Source organism: Syngnathoides biaculeatus, chromosome 2, assembly GCF_019802595.1.
Source record: "Syngnathoides biaculeatus isolate LvHL_M chromosome 2, ASM1980259v1, whole genome shotgun sequence".
Classification (NCBI taxonomy): Eukaryota; Metazoa; Chordata; class Actinopteri; order Syngnathiformes; family Syngnathidae; genus Syngnathoides; species Syngnathoides biaculeatus.
In genome coordinates, this window is record NC_084641.1 from 23,062,627 (window position 1) to 23,077,795 (window position 15,169).

Below are 15,169 nucleotides of genomic sequence, written 5' to 3' on the forward strand. Positions count from 1 at the left end.
AAATAAAAGTTCGGCGGCTCAGCTGGTAAACATTGGCCTCACAGTTCTGAGGTTGCGGGTTCAATCCCAGACCCGCCCGTGTGGAGTTTGCATGTTCTTCCCGTGCCTGTGTGGGTTTTCGCTGAGCACTCCAGTTTCCTCCCACATCTCAAAAACATGCAACATTAATTGGACTCTCTAAATTGCCCGTAAGTGTGATTGTGAGTGCGGCTATTTGTCTCCGTGTGTCCTGCGATTGGTTGGCAACCAGTTCAGGGTGTACCCTGCCCGCTGACAGCTGGGATCGGTTCCAGCACTTCCCGCGATCCTCGTGAGGATAAGCGCCAAAGAAAATGGATGGATGGATGGGTTACATATGTCATTGGGTGGCATGGTAGATGCATGATTAACCCATCAGCCTCACAGTTCCGAGGACGTGGGTTGAAATCCGGAATAGTCTGTTTGCAATTTTCTCAATTTGCATGTTCCCCCTCTGGCTGTGTGGGTTCTCTCCAGGTACTCCAGTTTCCTACCAAATCCCCAAAAGATGCATGATGGGTTAATTGGCAACTCAAAATTGCCAATAATTGTGCGCGTGAGCGTGAATGACCGTTTGGCCATCTGTGCGTTGCGATTGGCTGGGGCTCAGTAGTCCGGAAGTACACCGTGATCTAATTGGAATCATACGTGGATAAAAAGACAATCCCATATAATAATGACGACTGTGAAGTAGATTTCGCAGGATGTAAAACCAGTATATGCATCCGTTTTCTATACAGCTTGGCGTCCTCAAGGTGGCGGGTGAGCTGGAAACTATCTCCGCTTATTTTGGGCTAGAGGGGTGCGACAAAGGGTTAAAAAGGAAGGTAGTCGTAATGGCTGCCTGAGGCGTTTTTTTTTTTTTTTTTGCACTTTCCTTAGCGGTGTATATTTCGAGAATTTTTCTTTCTTTTTTTTTTTTTTTTTTTGCTGGGCTCATTTTCCTAATTTTAAGTGTTGATTTGTTTCTGTCAAACAGACGAGGCCCAGTGGCAGAGAAAAGAAAAAGTTGAAAAGACTCCACCCAGAAACCAGGCAGCGAACCGAGAGACAGCCGACGCTATAAAAATGAGCGGTTCCCACCCCCGGCTCCACCAGAGCGCCGCGCCCGCTCCCAACGCTCTCTCCACGGACAAGGACGCAGAAATGCCAGCCACGGAGAAAGACCTGGCCGAGGACGCCCCGTGGAAGAAGATCCAACAGAATACGTTCACCCGCTGGTGTAACGAGCACCTGAAATGCGTCAACAAGCGAATCGGCAACTTGCAGACGGACCTCGGCGATGGGCTGCGGCTCATCGGCCTCCTGGAGGTCCTGTCTCAGAAGAAGATGTTCCGAAAGTACAACCAGAGGCCCACCTTCCGCCAGATGCAGCTGGAGAACGTGTCCGTAGCCCTGGAGTTCCTGGACAAGGAGAACATCAAGTTGGTGTCCATAGGTGAGTCACTTTTACGACGAATTTAATGAATGGCTCAACGTTTAACATGTTAAAGTCTGGTGAACAAAACGATGCTAACGCAATGATCGTATCTATCCTGTTGACCATAAGGTAAGATTGACTTTGTTTTACGACACAATGCTGTTTGTTCCCATTTATTTATGCATCACTGTCTTTTGACCAGGTGCAATGATTACGTTGTGTCCCAGTTACCCATGAAATCTTTCTCTAAAAGACAGATTGGTTTTGTTCTATCTTTTTTTTTTTTTTTTTTAAAAGCAAATGTGTTGTGCTATTATAGAAATATGCGCGTCAGCGACGCAAGTTTTAGATGGAGCTACAAGAAAGTTTGTTACATTTCTGTGTTGAGTGAAAAAGCAGGCGGTTCCCTGTGTGTACACATGGGCCTTGCTTCCCCCCCCCTTTCTCCAGTGATTTGGGAGGACTGAGAAGAGGGCCCCCGTCCTTCTGTGCTCACCCACTGCCTAAGCAGGACTTGGTGCGTGTGAGTCCAAACTTTTGTGGGTCAGGGTGTAGTTCAGGCAATCAGCTGGGAGAGCCGGTCCAGGAGGAACACGGTTGGACACGGGCCTATTGTCTGTGGTAATGTCGTGCTGTGGGCTGGGACTCCATGGTGTGACAACTTTGTTCCAGGCTTGTCACATCAGTCGGAATGAAATGGGCTTTGCCTGGATGTAGTTTCTCATATTGGGGAACTCGTCGAAACGGCAGACTTGAAATCGCGCGAGAGGTTATGTCGCTTTGTAACACTTTTTGTGTAAATGTGGTGGGACTGCAGTGAATGAAGCAACGAGCACTTATTAGTGTTTAGACCTCCATGAAGACTGAAGTATAATACCAGATGGTTGTCTACCTTTGTGATGTATGCAAGAGAGCTTGAGTAAGAAACTACACGATAATACTGCTACCTTCAAATTTCCATTTTTATATCCATGTGATACCCAAGTTAGTGATTTTTGAACACTGAAGGTCCCCGTAAATTGAAGACTTCTAGATTTGGCATCATACAAGTGTTAACCCTGCTAAATAAAAGTACATAAAATAAAGCTTCAAAATCCTGGAAAAAAAAAAATCAAGCCATTGTCCTTTTTTCAATCTCAGTGAGCGTCCCTGTCGATTGCGTAGAACTAGGCCCTGCTAGTAAATGAAATCATCATTCATCAAGCAACTTTCTTATGCCTATAAATCCCTATAAATTTGAGGTGTGAGAATATATCTACTTAAAGCCTACGGTGGCTGGAATGTATCCCTCTGTCAGTTCCAATCAAGTTTGTGTAGCTTTTAATCACAGGCGTTTCAAAGGGCTTTGCAGACGACTGGGTCGTTCTGGGGCTATCTGCACTGTGATAAGAGGGGCTAGCCACCAGCTAGTTAGCAAGCCGACAGGCTTCTCTGCTTCAGACGGGTGCAGGCTTCCCCCCCCAACTTCCCCTCTCGCTTGGGAATTTTAAATGACACAGAACTGTTCTGTTGAATGTGGCATCTAGGCAATTATGCATTTAAAGTATAGGCACAACAAGCTAGCCAACTACATGCTGTGTAACTCTTAGTTGCATAAGATAACCACTAATGCAAACTCATGTATTAAAGTTTTAATGTAGTGGAAGTTATATATTGTGGAAGATGTGTAGTTGATTGTGTTTCAATGCAGCTCCCCTCAAATTTCTGAAGTGCAATATTGTGCTTTTTTTCATGGAAGTTTTGTTTTTAATCAATCCATTTCCTCGAGGTGCTCTTCTAACTTGGGCCACTTCGCCTTGTTTCCACGGAAACTGAGCTTTGTCTTCTCACCTTGGCGAAGCTCGTTTTCCTGCTTCCTCAACTTTAGCACCATAGATTAGTTGAGCTGGAATTCTCTCACAGCTGCTTGATTCCCATGTTTCTCCATGTAACTGATAGTATGCAGTTTAAACTGCGCTTTGTAAGAGTGTCTCTTTGTAGGTGCCATTTTGGGTTTACTTACCCAAAGCAATGTTGTTTAGCACAAAACACAAACCGGCATTTTATACCTTCTGGGGGCATGCTTTTATCATCCTCTCCCATGCCCACACTTCCCCCTGTAATGTCCGCATGCTGTCATCTTGCACGTCCGCTTTTCCTCTATACAACTTGCGTGTCGGCAGGAAATGCTCCCAGTTAGATTTTGGACGTTGGTGCACACACAAGGCGCTACAGCCATCCATTTTGGAGAGAATTCAAGACTTAAATGTGCCTTATCGTCGTGAAAATACAGTATTTCCCAGAATGAAAGTGCTCAAACTGGAGGATGCTATTCATGTGGCACAGCTTGGTGCAGGCAGATGTTGGAGGCCACAACAAAAACGCAAAGAAATAAGGCAATTTTGATTTTAGTCTTTATGTACTTGAGTGGTGTAAAATGGCGGCGTTTAGCGTGGCAGTGTTAGTGTTAGCAGCTACACGGCTGCGGCCAATGAATGTACCAAATGGTATTTCCTTTACAAATGTACCGGGTGAGGCTTAATAACCCTTATATATGAAGATTTGTTTGCTCTTGATTAGGCCTGTAACTAACAATATAATTGAGCCAAGTTTTTATGATTGATCGATGATTAAGACAAAAAAATTTAAATTCCCATACTTTTATTTAAAAAAAAATTGGACATTTTAACTTGACAATGTGTTAATGCACAAACATTTAATATGATTTGTTGTTGGTGCCCATGTTTGAAAATAGTCAAATTTTAGTAACTGTTTTCCAGAATAAAAGATACAGAAGCAAATGTCTTATTCTGATTAAACAGAAATAAGTCTGCCTTATTATAATGTAATTTTCTTTTTATATTTACCGCTGAAATTCCAAGGTTTTGGACACTTTGATGGTAAACAAGATCCCGATTATTCAAAAAATCATTAGCCATTCATTAGAAAAAAATTTTTTTTTTAGTCAATTAATCGTTGCACATCTACTCTTGCTACAGGTCCAGTCCAGCAATATTAAGTAATGCACATTTATTGTTTTCAACTGCAATAAATGAAACCTTTCACTTTTGTGGAATTTTTAAGTCAAAAATATATATATTTGGTACTTCTTTTAGCTATGCCACACCCCCTCTAAGAAGCTTTGTGGAAATTGGTTTTCAGCAGAAGTAGTAGTTTTCCCACTGAACTGGCACCACATATTCAGTGGTGTGTTCCACGACCTCTACCACATCTTTTGAATCTTGCATAAAATTACTTTTGGTTTTGAGTTGTGCTTATAACCACGGGTGAAAATGTAACCGGCACCGTGCGTTGCACTTGGGTTAGGATTAGTAATTTGTCCTGAGGTCAGTGGCAAGGTGAAGTTCTATACAAGTTTACCTTCCATTTGTTGCTCTTTAACCATGCCTAAAGAACAGACGGTATGCTGTTTTAAGTAAACCTGTAGGTGAGACTGCACACCCCGAGCCACAACTCTGGGCCTAGTCATCATTCTTAGCATATCCTAGCAACCCCTGCAATATATTCTGTTTTCCTCACCCATTCCTTAGTTAGATACCCCCCCCCCCCCCACACACACACACACACACACACACACAATCTTGGACCAAATGGATTGTTGGTAGTTCTTTCGGGGTGTGATTTCAGCTGACTCACCATATCCAGCTTCTCCTTTTTTGACTCTTCACATCAGAAGATGAAAGAGCAGGCAGTTTAGGTCTTTCTACTTCCTCCTCTCAATGCAGAAAATAGACACACCCTTACAACCACCCTCACCACAACTTGGCACAAACTGCCATCGCAAAACAGTATAATGGTTCAGGTCTCTTTCTTTTTACTGTCCTAGTTTTAGTCATGTTGTCTTTTTGATTTCTATGTCAAATCATTGATTTGCGTAACATGCCGTGCAACGTGTCTTATCCCACCCAAAAATGTTTCCAAGTAATTGTTGAACTGCTATTTTCAATTGTCTGCCCTTTTAGTTTTGTACTTTTTGGTGATGTCAGTTGACACAAACCTTGTGAGGTATTTGCACCTACAATCGGGCCGGATGGTTATGGCCCAAAGAAAAAATCTTGTATAAAAATCTTAAATATAATTAATTGTCAAGGAAAGGTGCATCTGTTGTGCTTGTCTATTACGGGAACCGTGAACGGGTAAAGGGACTGTAGAAACTTTACACAATGTGGCACGTTGACTCTTATCTTGTACCTGTTCTAAACGAAGATTTTACATCTTGCACAACTTTTAAAAGGATTAGTTCTTATTAATAGAAATCTCTTGTTCTTTGTTCTTGCTGCTGTGTTGTTCTTCGTACCAAGGCAGCTGCGTCTGCCGGAGAAAAATTCCTTAACACACTTGGCCAAATAAAGCTGATTCTGACAATTGGTCAGTCGTGCCTGGTCACAAACTGCATAGAAGGCTACAGTTGTGATTTCGTCCATTTATTCCGAGTTTTGTCATTGTCGTCAGGCCATCCAAATAGTTGAAGTGAAGGCCGCCACTACAATGATTGAATAGTGTTTTACTCTTACAGAGCGCCTCTCTTCCAATGTGCTGAGCCGGCCAACTTCCTTGATATATTAGATCAGATCAATTTTAAGCTTTTATTCCAAAGTTTTCAGTAATCGGACCCTATGCTGTCAGTTATAAATTTAACATGTTGCCCATTTCTTCTGATCATCCTTGAGTTCATTGCAGTCAGTTTGATCATAGTGATTGGACTTGATTAGGAAATCCACACGCCTGACTGGATAAGACTTTACAGCTCACAGTGCATGTTGGAGCAAATGATGATCATGAGGTCAAAGGAACTGGCTGAAGTGCTCAGAGACAGAAGTGTGGTAAAGCACAGGTCAGCCCAACGTGAGGGGGGAAAAAAAAAATTCTGCTTCACTTTAGGTTTGTAAGAGCACAGTGGATTCCATAATCTCTAAATGAAAGACCTTTGGGACATTTGGCCAAACTGAGCAATCATAGGAGAAGAGCCTTGGTGAGAGAAGTTAAGAACCCAAACATCACTTTGTATGAGCTCTAGTGACTCAGTTGGGAGATGGGTGAAAGTTCTAGAAAGTCAACAATCACTGCAGCTCTCCCATCAGTCGGAGGTTTATAACACAGTGGCCCGACGGATGGCTCATGAAAGCCTACGTGGAGTTTCCTTAAAAAGAAATAACCGAAGGACTCAAAGATGCTGAGAAACTTGGATTCTCTGGTCTGATGATCCCAAGATAGAAATTTTGGCCTTCATTCGAACTATGTATTGTGTGGAGAAAACCAGGCATTGCTCATCGCCTGTCTGATAGAGTCCCAAAAGTGAAGCATGGTAATGGCTACATCAGGCTTTGGGGTTATTTTTCAGCTCCAGGTACAGGAAGACTGGTTGCAGTCGAAGGGAAATTAGAATATGGTCAAATATTGGGATCTGCTCCACTAAAAGCTTCTCCAGAGAGGTTAGGACCTCAGACTGGCCCAAAGGTTCCCCTTCAAACAAGAAGGCTTTGTAAAAGCCACTGCTCTAAGCCCGGGTGAACTTGTCTGGCAGTAGGGTTCGGGGGCCAGCGCGGGAGTGGCGCGCCACCGCAATCGCCCGCCCTAAGTACATTGACTGGTGCCGTTGGGGCGGACTGCGAACCCCGCAGCGTTTCTGCACACCTGCACAATGGGTCGCGACTTCAGTTCTCAAACATAATCGAAGGTGGCATGTCTGTTTGTAGCAATAGTCTCATCCTGACAGGCAGGGAGTGCCAACAATGACCAATAGCTGTTTTTCACTCTCAAAAAGACAGCTGCACAAGGGTGCTTCAGCGGAGCGGAAAAAAGACGCTACAGTACAGCCACGCCAGCCAGCCAGAAGAACTGTAAAATACGCCTGAATCTCTTAATTTATGTTCAATCTCAGATTTATAATTACATTTTATTCTTAAAAAATAAATATGTATATATATATTACACACACACGCATGTTTGTAGTAAAGCTCTTATACCCATTCCTGGATCAAGTGGAAGAAAATGGATAGAGGGACATTTTTATATTGTCTAATGTTTTGGCCTCATCCAGGTTTTGATCTTTGGTTTAATTCTAAAATGTAGGGGTTTTTTTTCTTTCTTTTTTTTTTTTTAATCCATGAAGGTTTGAACTGAGTGTTGATATGAGATGTGCTAAAATGTTAATGCCTGACTAAGCTTTGATTTCATTCGAGAATACAGTATTTTTATTTTTTCAGTCTATGAAGGTTTGAACTTTAAGTGTATAAATGAGATGTGAGATTGTTAATGCATGTCAGAAATTTATAAAGTATGTGGTTAGGGGTTTAACAGCCTTAACGTGTGTATGAGGAAATGGGGGGGGGAGAAAACGTACTGTAAATGAAAAAGAATATGAAAAACTTTAAAAAATGGAAGAAAAGTCTTCTTTTACATGGCTTTTGCTTAATATGGGTATTTTTGGGAATGTAACCCCCACATTAACCAAGGGATTACTGTACATTGAGAGGACAAAAGGAACTTAGGTTTTAGAAAATGGCTGCAATTAGTGAAAAATTTGAATACTTTCTTCACCCACTTTATCGTATATGATGTTCTCATATAATGTATTTTTACATGATTCAATGGTTAAATGACCTGCGCATGATCTTGGTACGTACATAACTAATTTATTCAAATTTTTTTTTTCTTTCCCCCAAAATTTGACCCCCCCCCACATCAAACTCATTATTCATCTTGTCTAAGAATAATAATACCAGCTATAAGTTGGGTTGTCCATGCAGAGCTTTTCTGTGGCCATTCCTCTAAGCGGCATCAAGTGTTTCAAACATGGCATCGGAGGAGGAATTTGAAATGGTTAAAAAAGATGCTAGACTGCTAAAATAAAATTTTAAAAGAATCGATTTGTTCGATGATTTAACCAGTTAAAGGCAATTCAGAACAGTCTCATACAGTACCTACCTGGAGGCAACTTAGGGTTGACTTGACACTTAGCGGACCCTCTGGTCAGTGAACAACCAACTGAACGACAGCTGCTCAGTTGGTATTGTTGCAATTATTAAAAATCAATTTAACAGTTACAAATATGCAGCTGTTCTATTTGATAGTGGTGCTTTGAAACAGTTGTCAACTCAGATATTCTCATGCTGATGTTCAAGAGTGCAAATCTATAAATTATAAGAGTATATTCACTTTGTAGCTTAATGCCATTGGTGTGACATTTTTCCAAGTAAATGTGTAAACATGCAGAAGGGCATCTTAAACAGGTGAGCATGAGTCATAGCATTTATTTATTTTGCGCTGAGCAAGGACTCTGTAAATGTGAAAATGAGAATCAATTACATATCTTCTATGACCTGCTGCCATCGAGTCATGTAGGTGTATGTTATGTCTCACATGTTTGATCAGTTGTAATCTGAGTTTCAGATTTCTGGCACACACTGTGGTCTACTATCCTGAAACTCTAGCCCGCTGGGTAGCGCGTGGTAGAGCGATCCTATACATTCCAGCTGCCTCATCACACGTTTGAGTGATTTTAATCATTCCCATTTGGCATCATTCTGCCGTAAGGTAGTCAACTAATTAGAGTAAACCACAATCACTATTGGGCTGTTTTCTGATTCTCTGCAATTTTTTTTCTGCCATATTTTATATAAAAAAAAAAAAAAGCTGAGTTGTACTAAACTAATGTTTCACAAACTTTTTTTTTTTTTTCTTTTATTGGGCACTGCCTTTTGCGATTAAATTAGCGTCCCCAAGCTGGGGGAGCTGAGCCCCGCCCCCACAAACATGTTTCCTCTGGAATCAACAAAAACCTAAACAGCTGGGTCTAACATATTAAAGTTTTCATGATAGTTGATTTGTTGAGTCCCCCGTTTCCCCCAGCTTGGATAACACTGCACTAAACTATAGTTGATTTGTTGTTTGCAGTTTCTCTTCAAAATTCTTGTCAGCAGGATATTGTAGTTTATATTAATTGAAAAGCCATGTTTTAAACAATTGTTGTGATTTGAGCCGGCATGTTGCTTGTGGTGTAACTTTGCAACTAGTTTTCTTGATTATTGGCCTGGGCTGTGCAGGCATGTTGAGACACATGGATGTGTGGCAACAGCCTGGCTGTTTCATAATCATGAAATGTGTACGAAATGGAAACAAGGAACCATATTTTGCGTATGGACACTAAAAGTCAATGAAATTTGAAGTGCCTGAGTGTTTCAGAAGGTGGACCGGCAGAGAGCGGTAACAAATGAAGTTAATACAGCATTGTGTAAAAGTAGGATGTCACGTATGGAGTTGGGAATTACATTGTTGTTCATTGAACAACTTGTGTATTGTTTTAAAGCTCACAAATGTAAACCTAATCATAAGATCATTATTCATCATTCATTAGATGGATAAGGTAAAGATTGGTAGTACTTCTGCACTGATTTGTCGCGTTTATTTTGGTCTTCCACCAACATGGGGGGGAGGGCTTGACATTGAGCTAAAAGTTCACTGCAGCAATTTTACATCACAATAAATTTGGACAAAATCCGCAAACGTTGTCTCACAGTATCACAAACCCTAACATTGTGTCTCACCAGTGGATAAGGAAAGGAATCGTTTTATAGCATTTGGCTCCATCCATTAAAAAAAAATTAAATCACTGGTGCACGAAAAGTACCAAAATTTCGAGTTAAGGAGTGTACCCTTCAAAATAAAAGGCTACAAGCTTAAAAGAGGAAGTAAAGTTAAAACTTGCACATACAGACCATTTCATGCAATAAGTCTGACTTTGGCTGAAATGTTTAAGTTTTGGGTTAGTTCTACACACACTGCCTTTATAGTTCATAGTTGATATTGATACTGGCCATAAAGAACCAAGAGTCAAAAGTTCATTTTAAGCTGTGCTATGGGCTCCTCAAAATATAGATAAGAATTTGGACACCATTTAAACCATGTGAACGTTTTTACCCAGCCCCCTAAAAGAATCTGAGTTGAGAATCAAAATAAGGAAACAGAATCTGGAGGGGACTCACTCGCAGACATGTGTACCGACGTTGGGTCACACTAATCCACAGGTTTCGTAGCTCCACACAACAGAAGCACTTGAGGGAAAGTCAAGTTTATTAAACAAAACTAGACCCGTTATTGAGCCAGCAGCTGACTACAAACACTTGATCATGTACAATTCCATGAAAAGCTATTGGATCCCTTTTCAAATTCTTATTTTTGCAGTTTGTTGAAAATTAGCAAACAAGTTTATAGGTTTACTAAAACCCAAATGAATTAGAATCATTGTGAATATATCTCAAGCAATCCTTGAACAAGACTTCTGAGGACTGGTTACCACCAGCACTCGTTTTTTCCAATTTTATTTTTTTCCCCCCAACACAATGCATTAGCCTGATCCTTTGTGGCTATGGTAACGAGTAGCTTTTTTGATTTGACAAACTTCAGTGATTTGTAAAAGATGTGTATAAGTCGCGGGACAAGACTAAAAAAATTCAGCTATATTGTATACGACTGCAACGAGGTGTAAATGTCTTTTCCGCATTGATTGAATCTGTAAATTATGATGTCAAAGCTGATCTCTATAAAATACTAATAGGTCAGTGTAGTCTACTCCATGAGCTTTTTTTAATTTTATTTATTTCCTTAAGTTATCAAGGCATTGACTTGTTGGTGTATTTTGGATCGTTATTCTGCTGCAGAATTCTAGGGCGCTTCAGCTTGAGGTCACAAACTGATAGAACCTTTTATGATTTTTCTGTTAAAGAGCAGAATTCATGGTTCCATCAATCCAAGTCTTGAAGTAGAAGTACCCCAGATTTTACGAGACACACACCTTCCATAAAACTAAATTTTCATCTTGTCAGTCCATAAATTTTCCCAAAAGTCTTGAATCATTCACTTTTTTTTTGCAATTGCCTGACACTGCTTTGTTGTTTTTGGTCAGCAGTGTTCTTGCCATTTTGTCATGGATTCCATTTTTGCCCATCTTTTTCTTACTGTTGTCATGAACACTGACCTGAACTTAGGCAAAGAGCCGCCCGTGGTGCTTTACAAGTATTTGACTTCCTTTGTGGCCTCCTTGATGAGTCATTGCTATTCCCTTGGGGTAATCTTTGTAGGACCGGCCACTCCTAGGAGGCTTCACCACTATTCTGTTTTCGCCATGTGAGGTTAATGGCTCTTATACAGTAATTTTGGAATCTTAAAGCTTTAGAAATGTCTTTTGTAACTCTTTCCACACAGATGAGTTACTTTATTGGTCGACTATTCAGGAATTTCTTTGGATTGTGTCACTTTGTTGTTGTTTTTTTTTTTTTTTTTTTTTTTTTTTTTTCCCTGACTTGATTTTGTCGGGACTGAATGTTTGTGATTACTTGATTGGTCAGGTTTGGATCTAATCTGCCTTGGGAGTGATGTGATTAGCCACTTTTAATGATTTAACAAAGGAATTACATTTTCACTCTTTTTTTTTTTTTTTAAATAAATGAAATCACCATTTTAAAAACAGCATTTTAAGTTCATTTGTGTGCTCTTAAAGTGGGGAAACTATGTAAAAATATAATTTGAGAAGGGGGTAATACTTTCATAGCATTATACATACTATATGTATTCAGTTGACAAGAAACTCAAGCAGGGAGTTTCCAATGCATTCGGCCAATGTGCATTGGCCTAAACCCTGAAGGTGGGCTGTAATTTTCATGATTTGGACTCGGCTTTTTTTTATTTTTTTTTTTTTACCCCAAAAAGATTTTATCAGACTTATCAATACTCTTTTCTATGCTGTCAAATGTAAGTAACTTTTTGTCACTTTATATGGTCTTTAAGATTTTATTTCTGCTTGAGTTTATTTCCTGGCTTTTCCATCCATCCATCTATTCTCTTTTGCCACTGAGCCTCCCGAGGGTCGCGGGTAGTCCTGGAGCCCAACCCAGCTGTCAACGGGCAGGAGTTCGGGGTACACCCTGAACTAGTCGCCGGCCAATCACAGGGCACATAAAAACAGTCACACTCAAAATCACACCTAGGGGCAATTTTGAGTGTCCAATTAATATTGGATATTTTTGGGATGTGGGAGGAAACGGGAGTGCCCGGAGAAAACCCACGCTGGCACAGGGAGAACATGCAAACTCCACACGGACAGATAAGCATAAGGCAGCCAGAAATGCACGAGTCTTACTATTCTGGTCCTAATGATAATTTCCTGCTAGTACCTTATCATTGGCATAGCTTCCTGTCTGTGAAGGAGAATTGGTAGCATGGGTCGTGAGCAAAAGTAGAATGCGCATTCTCATTCAATTCAGTAGCATTTGGCTCATTACACTGGTGACCCGGGGGCCAGATCCAGCCCTCCACATAATTTTGTGATGACTTTCTTGTGAAAATACCAAAGTTTAAATTCTTAACCTGTAATATTGACAATATAGCAAACCTGTTTTCCCAATCTTTTTTTTTTTTTTTTTTTTTAAAGAAATAGAGCAAGTATTTTTTTTTTTAATTGGTTAAACCTAATTGGGTATATATAATTATGAAGTGATACTTAATTTATATAGCTTGTTATAATTACCCTTTGAGGGAAGCCAGAACTACGATGCGGGCTGTGACAAAAATTAGTTTGACACCCCCTGGCTTATTGCATTACATCAGCGTTGGAAGCATTCCCCTACACCCATTCCTCTAGTTCAGACTGAGCAAGAGACAATGAGGCATGGTTTGGAATCTCCAAAAAAATGTCCCATGTAATAGTGCTGTATGTATGTATGTCTAGAAGATGAGCAGGGTATAATGCTGGAATGTTCTTTGCTTTTGAGTTCATCAATGATTTAGAAATGCAAACCTGTTTGCTTGCTCAGTGTTACTAGTTGCTTCCATGAAAAACCACCTGATTGAAGCCATATGGAATTTATTAAAGCCCCTCGTTCATTTTATGTGCTCCCTCATATACCCCCTTGCTCTGCTTATGAAGTCACCTCTTGGCCTAGATCTCTCCCTTTTTGCCCCTCTACCTCAGCTTGCTTTCAACAAGCATTTCAAGCATTTCTCTGCTTGTGTAAGATTGCATAAACTCCCACACAGCACTTTCTCTACCTTTTTACTTTTTTAGGTCTTCCATCCTCCCTGCCACACTTCCCCAGTTTCTCAAACTCCTCCCTCTCCTCTGTAACCAGAGCCCATGGAATGGGAGGGCCGCCAAGATCCAGTTGCTTCTGCCCTTTTAAGGCTAAAAAACCAGGGGGAACTTTTTCCAGTCTGAGGGAGTGAGAGAAGGAGGGAGGGAGGGTGGATGACTGAGTGGAAATGGCAGACAGGAAAATGAGGAAGTGTAGTAGCTCCACTTTGGCTTGCTTTATGGGAGGGAGGTAGGGGAAGGACCTGTGAGAGCGGGTCAAAGCGTGAGGCTGCATTCATATTTGTAGAGTATAATAAGAGTGAACGGTAACGACCTTTTTGAATTGCACTGCATTGACTTTACCTGTGATGCAACTGTTATTATGATGTAACACAAATCTCAGCGGTATTTGGTTGACTCCTGTTTTTTCTCTATGTCAAATGTCTGTTGCCAAAGCTAAACATCTTAATCAAAATCTTGGTATTTGTTTAGTGGGTTCAAAGATCCAAGTTTTAGCAGTAATGATGAAGAAATTACATTTGCATCCATCCACTTTCTGAGCCGCTCATCCTCACAAGGCCTGCGGGATTGCAGGAGGCGGGGTACACCCTGAACTGGCTGCCAGCCAATCATAGGGCACAGACTGGTAATAGTCGCACTCCCAATCACGCCTAGGGGCAATTTAGAGCCTCCAATTAATGCATGTTTTTGGGATATGGGAGGAAACCAGAGTGCCTGGAGAAAACCCACACAGGCACAGGGAGAACATGCAAACTCCACACAGGCGGGGCTGGAATTTGAACTCCCGTCCTCCAGAACTGAGAGGCATATGGTCTGCTACTGAGACATTTGCAATTTTAATTTATTTTAGAAAAATAATCACAGGCCTATGTTGAAGAAATGCCCTTGTTCTTTTTTTTCACCAATCAGCCAATATTGCTACGTTCAGGTCAGGACTGTTGGCAGGTCCTCTCATTATTTTGATTCTAGTTTTTATATATAATTGTTGCACGTTTTGGTTTTTCAATGTTTGAGACGCTGCACCATCACACTGCCTCCACCAAGTCTGCGTTTACTAGTGAAGACATTAACATTCATAGTACGTTGTATGAGTAAAACTCGTACATGTACTTATCAGTGGTGTTCCTTACAAATAATTTTGGGGAAGAAGCATTGTTAGAGTTGAAATATAATAGACCAAACACTTCAGGATAGTTTTTTTTTTTTTTATTCCTATGGTGGCTTTTTCTTTTTATTTATTTTTTTTTTTAAAAACATAACACAAAATACATTTCACCATGACTCAGAGAAGCAATACACGCTTACGTTATCATAATTCTCTTTCCAGTACCTGTATTTCACAGCCAATTTATTGTTGCCATCTGTAAAACTGGAGTTTAAAAGCCCGCCTCCCCAACAAAACAATTTTACAAGCATCTTCCACATACCCAGCTGTTTCCGGACAACCTGCTAAGTGAGGATTAGTGAATTTACCACTATCCAGTGCTGTTCTCCAGCTTGAGTTGAGGTCTGCGCTCTGCTGAGTTCTGTTAATTTCCATGGGAAATTGGTATACTTTGCTTGGATGGGAATTAAAAATAAAACATTTGGTTGTGTAATGGACATTGACATGTTACAAATGTTGCAGCACATTTTGAAATTTA

The 15,169-nt window shown here is 40.7% G+C and overlaps 1 protein-coding gene across 3 annotated transcripts in view; it reads left to right on the forward strand.

Annotated features, from left to right (window-relative positions):
* The first annotated feature begins 638 nt into the window (after window positions 1-638).
* The window catches only part of flna (filamin A, alpha (actin binding protein 280)), a 48,449-nt gene continuing 33,918 nt past the window's right edge, over window positions 639-15,169 (forward strand). For all 3 annotated transcript variants that reach the window (XM_061841626.1, XM_061841644.1, XM_061841635.1), the window contains exons 1-2: window positions 639-780; window positions 998-1,456. In XM_061841626.1, the coding sequence (XP_061697610.1) occupies window positions 738-780; window positions 998-1,456 (502 nt within the window). In that variant the 5' untranslated portion in view covers window positions 639-737. The remainder of the gene's footprint in view (window positions 781-997; window positions 1,457-15,169) is intronic.